The sequence below is a fragment of the Ictalurus furcatus genome, chromosome 4 (assembly GCF_023375685.1).
Source record: "Ictalurus furcatus strain D&B chromosome 4, Billie_1.0, whole genome shotgun sequence".
In the NCBI taxonomy this organism is placed as follows: domain Eukaryota; kingdom Metazoa; phylum Chordata; class Actinopteri; order Siluriformes; family Ictaluridae; genus Ictalurus; species Ictalurus furcatus.
The window spans coordinates 506858-522642 of record NC_071258.1 but is presented as its reverse complement, the minus strand read 5'-3'; the positions used below and the strand labels follow the sequence as shown (position 1 = coordinate 522642).

The following is a 15785-nucleotide window of genomic DNA, read 5'->3' as shown; positions in this document are numbered from 1 at the left end:
TAAAAAATCATTTCTGTTATAATAATTTGTACCTTCTTAGTGCAAGAGGTAATGATTTATATCTATATATTTAACATAATACATTTTAGATATTATATAAATTTCTTTTCATGTCATTTACATACATTTATAGTCATTTGTTAGTGATAAGTGGTAACACTCATGCACTATGGAATTATAAAACATTATTTGTTAATTTATTATATCAGTATTGTCCCTACTACTAGTAATAATAATAATAATAATAATAATAATAATAATAATAATAAATATAAATTGCCCTACAGTGTTTTTTAAAATTAAAACAGGTTTTAATAGTCTAAGCGTATGGACATAGCACTCCACTAGTAATAATTATAGTATAATATAATAATATATTATATATATATTATATATATATATATATATATATATATATATATATATATATATATATATATATATATTTCTTCTTAGGGCAGTGATTACTTATTTCAGCAGCAGGTGAGATAGACGCAAAATATATTAACATCCACCAATAAATATATGTAATTCATCAGACAGGTCATTTGTAGGTAACCCATATGCTATTCTGCATAAAGTATTGGCACCCACATACCTCATTCTTCGGGTCTAAAGGAGCAGCACTGAGCAGATACTATTTGGGTGGTAGAGATTTTGCTCAGTACAAAAGAAATGTGGGTGTACATAATGAAATTAAAATGGCCACTGACTCTCACTCTCACACACACACAAACACACACACACAGTCAGGGTTAATTTGTCCTGTACAGTAACGTAGCTTTGCATAGTGAATAAAATATTAAATAATAATAATAATAATAATAATAATAATAATAATAATAATAATAGGACACAGTCATAAATATTTGAAATGTTATTCATACCCTTTAATTATTCCTGGCTTTATACATTATGGCTGGTTAACTTTTCAAAAAGGAAATGCAGTCATAAATAACAGGGGAAAAACAGAATTAAGTTCACAGCATAAAACATGAGCTGGTTAATAACTACAAGACGTATAATAACTGGATAATAACTATGTGCCGTATCTAATGACCAACACATAACCAGCGTTTTACTCCTGAACTCAAGAGTTTTACAGCTGGGTTTTACAGATCGAGCTTCCGCTAAAGTACAACATCAAAACAGCGTCATAGAAAACATCCAGTGGAGGAAAGAGAATGAAAATGAAAAAGAAAAAAATTGGTGAAGACACACGAAGATTGTTCAAGTTATATTGAACATAAACGAGTAATTAAACACATTTAGAGAATACAGGACCATGTAAACATTTCTTAATAATGTCATATCCGCTGTATATAGTGTGTTCCACTGGAAAAGGAGCAGCAACACAAAACAAGAAAAAGGAAGAAGAAACTCAACAAAAGTTTTTTTCTTTAAAACAGGCACACGTACATCCAAACTGACAAGCGTTCACAAGAGGAAAACGTATGAAAGACTGGATTTAATATACACGTGAAATATGTGATCACTTGACAATTAAAATAAAAAGTTTAACGGGTTAAATAAATGTACACTCGGACTCGGCACATGCTGATAATCAGTTATACAGTATTACATCGCAATGTGATATTTAACCCACAATATATTGTTATCAAGGGCAGTGGGTTTTTTTTGCATAGTTTTTATGAACCTGAGATTAAAATCTGTCACTTTTTTTAAAAAACAGGTAATCTGAGAAGCTTGTGAGCGACTGCGAGTAAACTTACTCGAGTAAGTTAAAACTGCGAGTAAATTTCACACGTGCAGCACGCTGGAAGCAGCGACGTGATGAAGCGACTCACTAACGAGATGCAGAGGTTCATTTACTGTTAAAAATGTGCGTCATTTCTTCATTGTTATAATATCATGAAAATGTGATAAAAAGGCAAGTATCAAGAAAATAATCTCAACATACAGGGCTGTGAATCTCAACTCTCACTAATTTTGGTCTTCATTCCCATTATGCAATTAAAACTTCATTCTCTACATGTCTCAAGTTTTAATTTTATATTTAAACTTCATTCATCGTGCTCAAAACCAGGCTGAACGTCTCAGTGTTTGTTCTTCTTCAGTGTTTATCAGAGATACAGGTTTGTTTACAGGTTTGTTCACAGAGAATTGTCACAAATTATTCCGTGAGGTTTTGTTAAGACTAGAGTTGAAATAAACTACAGTGACGGTGATGTCATCGCGGTACATGCGTGCCAGGTCATCTGGGAGTGCCAACATGGCTGCCAGTCTCTCCTGGTCCATCTCTCCGTACTCATTTGTCCCAAGAGCGTGGCGAATCAGGTGCGTAGCTGCGTTCAGGTCGAGTGCGGGCGTGGCACGCGCCCGGCGCTGCAGCAATAGCTGGTGCATCTGTCCCAGGCTGAGCTGGCACTGACTGGCCGAGACCGGAGCCTGCAGGTGGATGCCAGTTAAATGTTCCGCCACCAGCCGGACCGCCTCCTCACTGTCCATTTCGTCCCACAGACCGTCCGATGCCAGGATCAGGAAGTGGTCCTGCGGGCGCAGACGGTGATAAGTGACCTCGGGCGTGGCCTCCAGGTATGGTGGCGTGAGGTAATTGGGTGGTGTGTATTGATAAAGATTCAGCGCCTCTGAATCACAGCCTCCGTTTTCTAACACGCTCTGCTGCAGCTCGCGGCTCCATTTAAACCGAACGTCTCCAAAAGCTCGCAGCGGCATCAACACGCCGAGCAGCCTGTCGTCCACCATAACCGTCTGCCGCTCGCTAGACGGGTGCTGAGAGAGCACTCGCTCCACTTCGGCCGAGTTGCTCGTGTTGTGATCCTGAGTAAGAGGCAACGCGCTCCAGCTCCCGTCGCTTTCCTGAACTCCGAGCACGGCTCGACAATCTCCAGCGTTCGCTACATAAACGCCTTCGGGTCCAACATGAGCGACACAAGCCGTGCACCCTGCGAAAGCCGCCTGGACCGCCGTGTTCCGCATTAGATCGCTCGCTAACGGGACCTGAGCCTCCAGTGATAGATCCGCGTCCAGGCGCTGGAAAGCATAGCTGAGGGCGTCGCTGGGCTTCATCCCGTCTCCGTGTTCTTCGCTGGCGAGCAGCTCTTGCCAGAAGACACGCAAGTGATTGACATACAGAGCAGCGGACTCACGGTAGTTGTGGTCATTGTGGTGTTTGTACCACTGCAGAACCGGCGGTACCGGCCGTAACGTCTCCATCGAAGCCTCCAGATCCTCCAGGCTGGACTCTGACATCATCGCCACGGTGACATAATAAGGCAGACGCTCACTGACCACCTGAGCGCACGCATGACCGCCGTGACCGTCAAAAACTCCAAACAGCATTCCCCGTGTCCGCAAGCAGGTGGCGCTGCTGCGTCTGTCCTCCAGAGGAGAATTAGCAGCAAGCTGATTGCTCTCAAACTTCAGCACGGGACTCAGACCGCCACGTCCATCAAACTCAGGAATTCGCACAGACTGCTCGTTACCACGCAGCATGGCGTCCACCTGCAGCCGGCTCAGCTGGAAGTTCAGCTCACGTCCAGCAGAAGAGAGTCCATGTTCTCTGTCTTGACCCGAGTCCCGGTCTGACCTCCTTCCCCGAGATGAGCAGAACCGCACCCAAACGAGCCTCGTGCTGGAATGGCAGTCGGGACTAGCGTGAAGACTAGTGGAGAAAACCGCTCGACTCGATTGGCCGAGCCGGAACAGGAGGCGTGTGCACATATTTGATGACATCACTGTCAAAGTGGGTGGAGTCTAATGCACCTACATCTGAAAGAATAAAAAATAATAAATCATCGAGCATTAACGAATATGAACACACAACACCTCATGATTCTTTTACGTGTGTTAGTGTTTACACTTTAGAGTAGGAGTTAGAGATATGACATCATAACATCGATATCAAGCTAAATCTCATAGCACTGACGCAGAGGTTAACTCACGACAGGACGTTTAGATTTATTTTTTTTAATTCAGTTCTACTCACACTTTGTTATTAAACGTAAATATTGCAGAATACCGCATAATGCACTGCCAGAAAATGAAGTGTAAAACGCCTGGATAACATCTACGCATCTACGTTCACTTCTGCGCATGTGCAGCTGATTCAGCTGCTTTCCGTCATGCCCATATAAGTACTTCCGTTCTGTTTTACAGGCTATAATTATTTACGGCCTTTCCTTTTAATATTAACGCAAACACACCATTAAAGAAAGAAGTCATGTTTAATTGTAATACATGTCTGATTAGTATTTTATCTTGCTGTCGCGTGAAAGCGCAATATTATACAGGATTTTTAAGAGAAATTGATTAATTCTCCGTTGCTGTGTACTAGTCGATTACTACAATAGTTATTAGTTCCTTGTGTGTACGAGGCTTAGGCTTGTTTATTTACTGTAGATTATTAACCGCACAGATTTTCTATGTAAACCATAAGGAAAATACACTTTATGTATATATTAATAATATTAATAATAGGCTTGTAACCCTTAACCCAACACGCCGTACACATTACATTACATTACATTACATTACCTTGGCTAACCATTATCCAACAAGCTAACTAGCTCCAGAAGCCATTTAATCAAAATATTCTGCTTTCCTTTTTACAAATTCCTCACATTGGTGTCGTTTAAATCGTTTGGAAATAGTTTAAAAAACCAAGCAAGACATTAAAAAAGTATTAGACTACCTGTCAAAATGAACGAATAGTTAACGAACTGGTTTCTGTGTTACACCTCTCCGGGTTAGTCTTGCTGCGCATGCGCACTTCCGCAGCGCTGTTAAAGGAGCATTCTGGGTAATGTAGTGCTGTACCATTTTTACTTTTATACTTTAATGAAGGCCCTTTAGCGAGTTAAATCATTTTAAACCGACGGTAGAGAGCCAACATATTTTTAATCGCATATATTTTCGCTTCGAGTGTCTTTTAGATGATATAAGCCATGTTTCTGTCCTTTAGTCATTTTTTAGGCGTGTGACGTGACGCAGTGGCGGGAAAACAGGTGAGGTAAAGCTATCACTAACAAGTTATTTTCATGCGAGCTAGCTAGTTAGCATTAATCTACTCAACGATTTACACAGACGCTTTTAGAATGGTTGTTATAAGTTTATTTAAAATTAGTTAATGTAATTTAAATTGTGTGTCTTAGCTACATCTTGGTTATATCTAAGAGTGTATTTTATAACTACACATAACGTTAAGAGAAACGTATAACAAACGAAATTTCTAGGCGAATTAGCTATTCGATTTCAGTTTGATTCGAACTGTGATTAAAACCGTTGTTGAAATTGCAGTGATCTTAATGACTTTTTTTGTAGATATTTTCACACAGAAACATAAACCAGCTGTTTCCACAATGTTAAACGGTAAGTTATTAATTTAAGAGAAATATAATTCTCCTGAAAGAGTCGACTCTTTGAGCCGACTTGCATATATGAATTGTTTGGGGTTTATTTTTCCCCCTCTTATTTTTCCTCCTTGTTTATTAGAATGTAGATTAAGATTTCACAAACCAGTTTCAAGTCATAGTTTCGCAAAGAACAATAATACCTGTCAAAATATCACAAACTGTGGAACGAATAGTTTGGGAGCCAAAAGAATCGACTCTTATTGGTGAGCTGAACCAAAATATCTGACTCAGTAAAAAAAAAAAAAAGAGCTAGGATGCCCCTCACTCATTTTTTTTTTTTTTTTTTTTTTTTTTATAAAACATGGAAGAGGTACTCACTGTTTAGTTTAAAAGTGACCCATAAAGGAACCAATTTGGGAAACTGTATCTTCTAAACTGGCAGCGGTCCATTTAATTAAATTTATTTATTGTTTTATAATCACATGACTGCAACGTGATGGACGAGATCAGTGCACTTACATCGTTTCCCAAGCTCCTCTTTCATTACTTATACTCTACTCACTGTATATCTCGTTTAGTTTCCTGACCTTACATAACCCTTTACAGCCAACAGGACCGATCTGCGCTTATTACTGGAGTGTCTGAAGTACCAGATGAAATGTCCAGCATCTCAGAAACAAGCTTTACTCACCGTCGTCTCAATCTGCCAACAGAACTGTCAGTTTTACACACACTCTGAATTTCACACAGTATTACGCTCACACACACACATAGTGAGTGTTGGTTCGTCTGTGTTTAGCAGGTCAGAATATAGAGTTCCTCAGAGAGATTGGAGGTGTGACGTTCATCTATAACCTCTCCAAGGCCAGCGATTACTCTGAGGTTAAAGAGACGGCTCTATTCACGCTCAGCTCTCTGGCTGAAGTTAACGGTGTGTATTTCACATTTTATTAAGATGGAAACGTCACACTCTCTAACACTCCCTAACCCTGAGCTGCATGTCTGGTTTTTAGAGAGCTGTAAGCAGAGCCTGTGCAGAGAGGAGATGTTCTGTGGCTTGGCCGACTGCATGGAACAGGAAGAGTCCCTCACGCTGAAGAGAGTGGCCGTGTACTTGCTTTGTGTATTAGTTTCCAACAACAGTAAGATTTGCTTCCGATTGCATCACACACAGTCACGTGCAAGATCCTGGAAAATATCACGGCACTAATTTCCAGAGCACTCGGACGGAAAACGTGGACGTTTATTCTGCTCCCTCTAACACAAATTCCTTTTCATGATGACCCTTAAGATTTATTAACAAAGCACAATTTGGACAAAAAGGCATGAAAACAGACCTTTCATCAGACTCTGGTTGTTTTAATCAGACAGGATGACTTAATACCTTGTTAATAAACTCTAAATATATTTTTCCCATATTATGCCTGCCTCTATACATTACTGTGATTCATGAAAATGTACTTTTTTTTACGTTTTAGAACAGGGACAGAGCTTTGTTAGGACTTCTAGGTGTATTGATGTCCTGCTCAACTTATTCAGGTGCATAAACTTTACACTGCTTTAAGTGAAAATGTTTTATAGCGTAATCATGATTAAAAAATTCTATGTAAATGTAAACAAAATTCAGTAGAGACATAGGCTTTAAATGGAAGAAAAGTCTCTTGATTTAAAATGATAAAGAGCATTAAATCTTTTTTGTTACTCGATTGTTTGTGTAACTGAGTTAAATAATAGTGAATTTAATGCTGAACAGAATAAGTACATGTATTATTTCAGCCCTACTGTTGAAAATTATTATTATTATTATTATTTCAGTGAAAAATCCTCTGTGAATTAAGTCTGTCAGATGATAGACTACACACACGTCTTCTAAATATACTCACGCAGTGATCAGTGTGTGTTCTGTCTCACACTGTGTTGTCAGGAGTACTTATCCCATGGCTGAAGGAACTAATGAGCTGCTGCAGCTGTGGACCTCAGTGTCCAGTGCTCTCTGTGGCTGTGTCAACAACCCCCAAAACGGTACACGCACACACACGTACACACACGTACACACACAAGTTTTTCTATGAAAACTACGGTTGAAATCGAAACAATGCAGTAAAACAAGCCAGGGGCGGGGTTTATCTCAATAACAGCCAATAGGGTTTGAGATTCATTCTGATTAGAAGGAAAATCAGGAATTTCGATGTACATGCTGCAACATTTGTTTACGACTTTGAGAATCTACTGTATGCAATTTTAAAGGTAATGTTAAGTGGTTTACAAGGTGAACTGTAATCGCCAGGGAGGACTAATCATAACTTCATTCGCTAGGCAAGTGAAAGCTCCTCCGGCTGAAAACCATTAGCTTAAGAAATGAAATAATGTATGGACATGAAAACACGATGTGTTAAACACATCAAAACATTACATTTCCCCCAGATGTACAGGGTTCGTGATTTATTGATTTTTTTTCTCTGTGTATCCATTTCTCTTGCAGAGGAGAACCAGTGTGCATGCATGTGTGTGTTGCCTCTGGTCAAAGTGTGGCTCCAGCAGGTATCCGTGTTCAGGGCAGAGCTGGCTCAACCCATCTGCTCCTTCATCAGCATGACTGTGGCTAATAACTGTGAGTGACGAGGAGGAGCAGTAGAGCATGATTTAATGCTGTGTAAGTGTCCTCTGTAGTGGTAACTTGTGTGTGTGTGTGTGTGTGTGTGTGTGTGTGTGTGTGTGTGTGTGTGTGTTAATCCTCCAGCATGTGTTCAGGAATATTTTGCATCTGTTGGAGGACTGCTTACTCTCTCAGACACTTTGTCCAGTGCAGTTACTCAGTGCAGGGAGAATCCTGAAGCCTGTAAACTTGCTGCCATGATTACCAGAACACTGTCTGCATGCATCACTGACAACGGTAACACACACATACACACACTACAGATAGAGTTTGTGTTAAAAAGTACTGGGGTATAACTTTAAATGTGTGGTGTGTTTTGTCTTTCTCAGAGGCCTTAGCACCGGTTCTGTCTGAACTGATGTTGGTTCCACACCTCCTACTTTTGCTGTCCTGCCCAAACCTTAGTCCACGAGACCAGCTGGCCGTGGTGTTGACGCTCGGGTGCTGCACTGACGCATGCGGTGAGAGTCTACTCAGCATCTATTGTCTTTTGTTATACAGGATACTGAACAACTAGGGGTTAATATTTGTTTTATTTCTTGTCTGGTGTCTGTGTAGTGGAGCATCAGGTTGAGTTGTTGCGGGGAGGAGGACTGCCTCTGGTCATCTCTCTCCTGATCGATGCGAACGATGAGGAAGTCAGAAAGGCAGCTACCTTTGTACTGCAGACATGTCAAAAACTCAGTGAGTTGTTATCCTGCTTAAGAGAGATCCACCTCCGTCATTATTCTCCAAATCATTCATGGGTGTCCCTCTGTCTCCAGCTGGATCTATAGCAGGTCAGAGTGTGGAGTCTGATCTACAGAAACACCGTCAGTCAGCCTGGGAGATCGGGCAGAGAATTCAGCAGCTAGAAAGATCACAGCTGGTGTGTGAGTGTGAGAGAGAGAGAGAGAGAGAGATATTGACAATGATTGATGAGATTGTTGGAGAAAGTTATTTGGTTGGTGTGTGTGTGTGAGTTTCTCAGGATAATTTGGGAAAGGGTGTAGAAAATTCTTCAGCTCAGATCACAGAATGCAGAGAGGAATTGTGGGAAGACTCGGTGGTGCGAAAGGACAGTGGTCGAAGCGGAGAGTCAGGGAGAGAGGACATTCCACAGAACTTCACACCACCTACACAATGTCCACCTCAGCCAGTCACAGTGCAGGGGCTGGGAAACCAGCAGCCAATGGTGCATGTCTATCACCTGTAAAATTGAGTGTACTGTGTAAAAGTTAATTATCACTGAGTGTCCAAGTCTTAATTTGTCTAAAATTATATAATATATGGTACATGAATATACTACACATTCAGCGTTAAACCGGATTTAAAATAGTGTTTAAAAATGTGTGTGTGTGTTTGCAGCAACATGTTCGGAGACAGATTGTTAAAGACTTTGATAAGTCGGTGAATCATTTCCAAAGAAGAAACGGAGAACAGCAGCAAATGGCTGAGAATGTGATGGGAAGTAGTGTAGCAGAACAGAAGAGGGAGCAGCTAATGAGAAGAGAGAGTGGGATGAAAAACAGAGGGATGGAAGAAATGGAGAGAGGTGAAACAAGTGCAGCAAACCTCAACAAAGACAGAAGCACAGATGACCTGGGAAATGAAAACTTTGACAGTGCCACACACACCAAACTACCGGTGGCAAAAGACCAAGATGTATGCAGGTAGGACCATATTACACTTAAACAACTAAAATTTAGCTGTTTTTTTTTTTTTTTAAACACTTGCTACTTCAGGAGTAACCAGTATTTTCAGTAAAAATTATTACTTAATTATAGACATTTATTCTTTTAACTAGAATATTCAGACTGACCTACGTTTAAGAAAGCTCTTTAAACCTTAAACCCGTCCCAATACCTTACTAGGTCAAAACCCTAAACCCGTCCCAATACGTTACGTCATAACCCTAAACCCGTCCCAGTACTTTACGTCATAACCCTAAACCCCTCCCAGTACGTCACGTCATAACCCTAAACCCCTCCCAGTGCGTCACGTCATAACCCTAAACCCCTCCCAGTGCGTCATAACCCTAAACCCCTCCCAGTACGTTACATCATAACCCTAAACCCCTCCCAGTACGTCACGTCATAACCCTAAACCCCTCCCAGTACGTCACGTCATAACCCTAAACCCCTCCCAGTACGTCACGTCATAACCCTAAACCCCTCCCAGTGCGTCACGTCATAACCCTAAACCCCTCCCAGTGCGTCATAACCCTAAACCCCTCCCAGTACGTTACGTCATAACCTTAAACCCCTCCCAGTATGTTGCGTCATAACCCTAAACCCCTTCCAGTACGTTACGTCATAACCCTAAACCCCTCCCAGTATGTTATGTCATAACCCTAAACCCCTCCCAGTGTGTAAGGTCATAACCCCTCCCAGTGTGTAAGGTCATAACCCCTCCCAGTGTGTTAGGTCACACACTCCAAGAGCCTGAACTTCCTTTGAGTTCAAGGAAATTAAAAATGCAGTACAGAATCCTTATTTCTTAATTTCTTAACCCATATTTCTTAAGTTTTCTGAATAAAAACAGCACATAATGAGGAAGTGAACTACATGATCGAGCATAGAGTTCAGAGACGTATCAGTAATGTTTATAATCTCATACGTAAATAAGAGTCTATAATATTTTAATAACCGATTTATTGGGTCGTATTTAAGTCAGCCTTTTTTCTAATCACATTTATATAACTTTAAAGAGTCACTGTGTCTTTGATTCTGCTTTCCTCACGTTCTCCTTCACGCTCTTCATCACTGCACTGATATATTTTTGCTCTGTTTTTGTTGGGTTTCAGCCCAGATGTTTTCAAACATCCTGCTACCACGAAGAGACGCCAGCAGGCTCCGTTTGGCTCTGAGGGTACAAGCCAGTCTGTATAAAACCTTTCAACTCTGTCACAATCTGAGAAATCATCAGACTCCGATCTTAAATCAGATCTCTATAAAATTGTGACATGAACTGAAGAGTAGTGTTTCTCTGAGGTGGTACAGTAGACTGATGTTCAGTGTTGTTTGCTCTGCTCAGATGAGCTGTCTGTGTGCTGTGAGCTCCTGGATAGTGAGATTGAGAGGATTCTGTTCACTCCGGCTGCCTCTAAGCCCAGCAAGCTACGCTGTGCAGGTGTGTGGTCTGACTGTCAGTATTAACCAATCAGAAAATCCAGAAATGGAAAAGGAGGAAATGGATAAAACATCCCTGATGTATTAGTGAGGTCCTGGGAAAATCGACATTTGGTCTTTGGAGAGAGTTAGACTGCATCGTTTTGCGAGCTGAGGAGAAAGACCGCTAAAGTATTTATTTATAGGTACAATTTTTATCGTTTGGATAGTTATAGTGTCGCATTCTATACACAATGTATACAATTATGTGCTTCCGACTTTGTGGTAACAGTTTGGGGACGAAGCACATAAGGTTCACAATCCTATCACCCAGTAGCTGCAACCCAGCGTCTTTACTTTGATATTATTATACTGGGGGAATCAGGTTGAAGTAAAAACCTGTTTGCAAAGCTGGAAATGTAACTAGATCTAGGATTTTTGTGTGTTTAGGTGTTGAATTACTCTTATGCTGTTTTCATAAAGTCCTTAAAATCTGAACTTTGGTTATATTCTACTTGGAAGCGATTCCCTATAAAGAGCAGGAAGTCTGCAATTAATGTCTTTTTAATAGAGAGTAACGTCAAACACTCGGCTTTAAGAAATAACCTCCTAAAATTGTTCAATCTTGCACTAATGTTGTCCCTCGATGCCCCATGTCCTCGAGGAAGCACGCTATGGAAGGTTTCTGTCCAAATGTTTTGAATAATTTCATGCGTATTTCCAAAATTTTTCAAAAGAAAATGCAAATTATGCAGCACTCGAAACATTTAAACAGTTTTTTCAGTGCTTCTTTTTTGAATTTCTGACATCTCATTCTGTTCATATTTAGAATTTGTGTGATTACATGTGGATCAAGTCTGTCTGTTTTTTTTTTTTTGCCAGGGTGTGTGAGCGGGATGGATGAGGTGAACAGCAGGACAGTGGGTGTGGTCCTGCGCAGCTGTAAAAGTCGGTGCGAGTTCCACCTGGTGCTGCAGAGAGCTGAGGATCGTCTGAAGAGAAGCCTGCGTATCAGTGGGGTCACGCACGGTCGTGATCACACACGTGATCGTGGGGTCAGAGACGCGTGTTCTTCAGAAACGGTCTCCAAACACATAATGAAAGAAAGAGAGGGTCACACAAACAGACCGAACCACAGAGACACCACGAGGTGTAAGACTGTAGTTTAAGGAGAAAAAGCCTTTTGTGCATTTTCCCAGAAATTAATTTAATGTAATTATAAATTAATTTTCTTGAGCTGTCTATGTGCTCATTTCCTTCTCACAACTTTTTCTTCTTCTTTCTCTCAATATCCTGCCCTGTAGTGATAACACTCACTCCGCTGAAGAGATCGGGTGAAACACAGGGCAAGTTAGGTTTGTTTTTCTTTTTGAACTGATTCCTTTTATTCATATTTTGAAGCTTTATCTAGTTATGATGTTGACAGTGAGTTGGCTTACTGTAGAGTGGATCTGGAAACAGTATCATTCACAAACTTCCCTAAATCCTGTGTATTATACTGTATAGTCTTTGGAGCAGCGGTAACGTGGGTGGCATTATTCACACACTCGCTGCGTATCTTATTTACATCAAGAAGATTAAACAGCAACATCGCTACATGCACATCAGTGCCAAAATGTCTCTGTCCATCAGGTTTCAACATGCAACAGTAAAACGTTTTGAGGTTTCATGTACTTTTAAACACTTTCCGCTGTCATCGTGATGGTTGTCATGAGCTGCATCTCAAATTCAGAAGTGTTGCACAAAACAGGTTTAGGTTTGAAGGCTACGTGAGAGGTTTAGCTAATAGGAAACACTGTTAGTGTTAGTGCTCAATGAAGGTCTAGAATAGTACATACTGTACAGTAGGTATGTGATTGAGACACGATGCTAGTTTGTTTAGTGGAGGTAGAGGGACAAGGTAATTTGTCTGTTTTTGTTGTTGAACTACAATACTGCAGCATGTCATCATAGTGAAAAAAACTACAATATCATGTACGCTATTAATTTAGCCCACAGCACCTATCTTCAATGTTTCTAATGTAATTTGTTTAATAAATTAATGAAACAAAATAGGAGATAGGAAATAAGAGTTTCTTTCACAACCTCATTTCTAAATGAGGTGACAGTAGCTTGGGAACCCCTGCGTTACAATCTTGTCCTTGTGCAACTGGTCTTTTTTTCCTTTTACTTGAATTCACTTTCTTAAAATTTACAGAGCAGTATAGGTATGTTTGCACGGTACTGTCGCAGGTCTGAAAAAGTGTGGAATTTTAAAACGGCAATCCCATGTCTGAAGAGTCATTAAATGATGATTTGGGAAAAGTACAGACATTCTGTTGTCAAATTAATACCCAAGGCCTGATGTGCTGAGCAGTTTGCCCGTACCGGGTGTAAAGGGGACAAATTGTGCGCAAAATCCTTGTATTTTAAGTACAGAATGGGTGTACAAGCCCAAAAAATGCAGTTTGTGCACACGACATAAGTGATTTAATATGGTAATTCTGTTTTGTCTTCCTCCTCTTCAGGCTCAGATATGCAAAACAGACATGTGTCCGATCTCCAAAAACCAGGGGGCGGTGATGGAATGCAGAGTGTAAGAGATATAGCTCCCAGTTTCAGGCAGATGAGAACTTGGACTCTGTGTGTGTATGTGATGAGACTGTCATGTGTGGTTCTGTTGAGCTGTTCGTGAATTACCTACATAGGTTCTATGTAAATGCGGTTATTTTCCACCCTGTGTAGTGAGCATGCACGGTGAACAGAGGCCATTAAGGGTTTGGTCTTGCTTGTTAAAGATCCCAGATAAGCCACTGAAGCCACAATTGTTTACCTTTCTATGGTTTATGTGATATGAACACAGTGGAGCTGCTGTTAATGTTCATTCTGTTAATATATTCGAATACTAAATGAGATGTACATGCAGATCTGTGTAAGAGTAACTCTGGTTCCAGTCCTCAGCTAGGCAGAGAGACAGGAAAGACTATTCTGGAGAGGAGATAAAGTACCTCAGTGAGGGTGTGCGACGTTTTGGTCACTCCTGGAACACTATACTGTGGGCGTATCCCTTCCAGCAGGGACGCACAAATGTAGACCTGGCCAAGAAATATAGGTGAGACCCACTGATCAGCACATTTTATATTATTATCATTCACAGTATAATAATAGGATCAAAGCATCTGTATATTTTTGTCCCATAATGAGTGAGTGATCAAAAGAAAAAACTTTGAACCCTGACTGTAGTTTTCCGCTTGATGGCTTCAGTGCTTAGCAGGAAAGGATAGAAATATGGAATAAGTGGAATAAGAAAACATGTAATTATCTTTCCCTCTTTTTGTGTGTGTGTGTGTGTGTGTGTGTGTGTGTGTGTGTGTGTGTGTGTGTTTTTTTTTTTTTCTTTTTCTTTTCAGAAAGCTACAGCAGGGCTCTGCGCCGTCCCCAGACCTCATAACACAGGAATCTGCTGAACAAAGAGTCCACTAAAGAGACAGCGTGGTCTGTACAGCCTGTACTGTTCGTGTGTAAACAGCAGTCTAGCCTTTAATGCAGAAAGCAGTGGCTATTCCTTATGAAGTGTTTATTTAGTATTGGTGTTGAATAAATTACTGGATATTAGTTATTATATTAAAACTTGTGCAAATCTAAATGCGAATCTCAATCTTTATAAATTCATGAAATAAGACCTTGTGTAGCCGGACTGCTCTTGTGGTCCAAACGGACTCAAATGGTATTCCACATAGTTCATTAGCATAAAAAGCTCTTATGTTAGCTCTTTACTGTCACACATCCTCAGAAAGAGAGAGGCTCATACACTCGATGAGAGAAGAAAGTAATAAACTGTCTGAGTACTGCAGATTTCCCAGCATGACCAGCGCTGTCCCAGTGTCCTTTAGAGTTCACACCATGTGCTTTTGTTTCTTTTCCAGTCCTGTCACCGCCCCTCCACTGTCTTATTGGTGTGTTACCCAATTGTGTTCTGTGTTACACCCTAAATTAGTGTGTCTCTGTATACTCTACCGCTTCATTGGCTCCGCTTAAAGTCTCAGTGTGCGTTTATGTATCTGTAATTTAAACACGTCAATTCGAGTAACGATTTTTAGAATCTCTGTGATGTTAAGAGCCAGATGTACACTGGATTGAAATTGGACCGTACAACCATGTCCCTGGATAAAATATTCTGCCCTTCCCTCTGTGTGTTCATGTGAGAAAACGTACATTATACAGCCATAAGAATGTGGACACCTGACCATCACACCCATATGTCACTGTGAAGATGTGGTGTGTGTGAAGGTTAGAAGAAGGTAGAAGAACTTGAGTGTCTTGCACAGAGCCCTGACCTCAACCCCACTGAACTCCTTTGGGATGAACTAGAACTGGAGTCTCCTTACATCAACATCAGCACCTGACCTCAACCTCACTAACGCTCTTGTAGCTGAATCATCACTAATCCCCACAGCCACGCCCCAAAATCTAGTGAAAAGCCTTCGCAGAAGAGTGGAGGAGGTTCTTATAACAGCAAACAGGGGGAATCAATCTGGAATGAGATGTTTAACATGTGTGTGTGCATACTTTTGGCTATATAGTGTAGGTATATGTGTTAGAAAGAGGAAATGGAACTCTTGATGCAGTACATGGAAATCTCATTACATTCTGTCTGAATAAGTGTTTTTTTTTCTGTGCACTGAGACTCCACATCTTTCCCACATATCCTTGGCTTTGTTCCAC

General features: G+C 40.7%; 2 protein-coding genes across 12 annotated transcripts; one reads left to right on the top strand and one right to left on the bottom strand.

Moving 5' to 3' along the window:
* Positions 1-604: 604 nt before the first annotated feature.
* Positions 605-6298, bottom strand: pdp2 (putative pyruvate dehydrogenase phosphatase isoenzyme 2). Of its 3 annotated transcripts, none has more exons than XM_053622409.1 (2): positions 6028-6298; positions 605-3753 (listed from the first exon to the last, which is right to left on the bottom strand). In XM_053622409.1, the coding sequence occupies exon 2, from the start codon at positions 3715-3717 to the stop codon at positions 2128-2130; it is 1590 nt and encodes a 529-aa protein (XP_053478384.1). In that variant the 5' UTR covers positions 3718-3753; positions 6028-6298; the 3' UTR covers positions 605-2127. The 3 variants fall into 3 exon arrangements, with proteins under 3 accessions (XP_053478384.1, XP_053478382.1, XP_053478383.1); XM_053622407.1 differs by lacking the exon at positions 6028-6298 and adding an exon at positions 4676-4865; XM_053622408.1 differs by lacking the exon at positions 6028-6298 and adding an exon at positions 4519-4669.
* On the top strand, positions 4786-14994 carry terb1 (telomere repeat binding bouquet formation protein 1). 9 transcript variants are annotated; one of them, XM_053622401.1, is made up of 22 exons: positions 4823-4861; positions 4946-4988; positions 5305-5352; positions 5943-6053; positions 6136-6267; positions 6350-6478; positions 6815-6875; positions 7261-7358; positions 7819-7947; positions 8077-8229; positions 8322-8453; positions 8551-8676; positions 8757-8860; positions 8963-9166; positions 9340-9644; positions 10778-10842; positions 11008-11103; positions 11964-12233; positions 12386-12436; positions 13589-13656; positions 14015-14172; positions 14471-14994. In XM_053622401.1, exons 3-22 carry the CDS (start codon positions 5343-5345, stop codon positions 14541-14543), a joined length of 2475 nt encoding a protein of 824 aa, XP_053478376.1. In that variant the 5' UTR covers positions 4823-4861; positions 4946-4988; positions 5305-5342; the 3' UTR covers positions 14544-14994. The 9 variants fall into 9 exon arrangements, 7 of the variants coding, with proteins under 7 accessions (XP_053478377.1, XP_053478378.1, XP_053478375.1 ...); XR_008385665.1 differs by having other exon boundaries at positions 4786-4988; positions 12386-12427; positions 13589-13709; XR_008385664.1 differs by having other exon boundaries at positions 4786-4988; positions 13589-13709.
* The last annotated feature ends 791 nt before the right edge of the window (positions 14995-15785 follow it).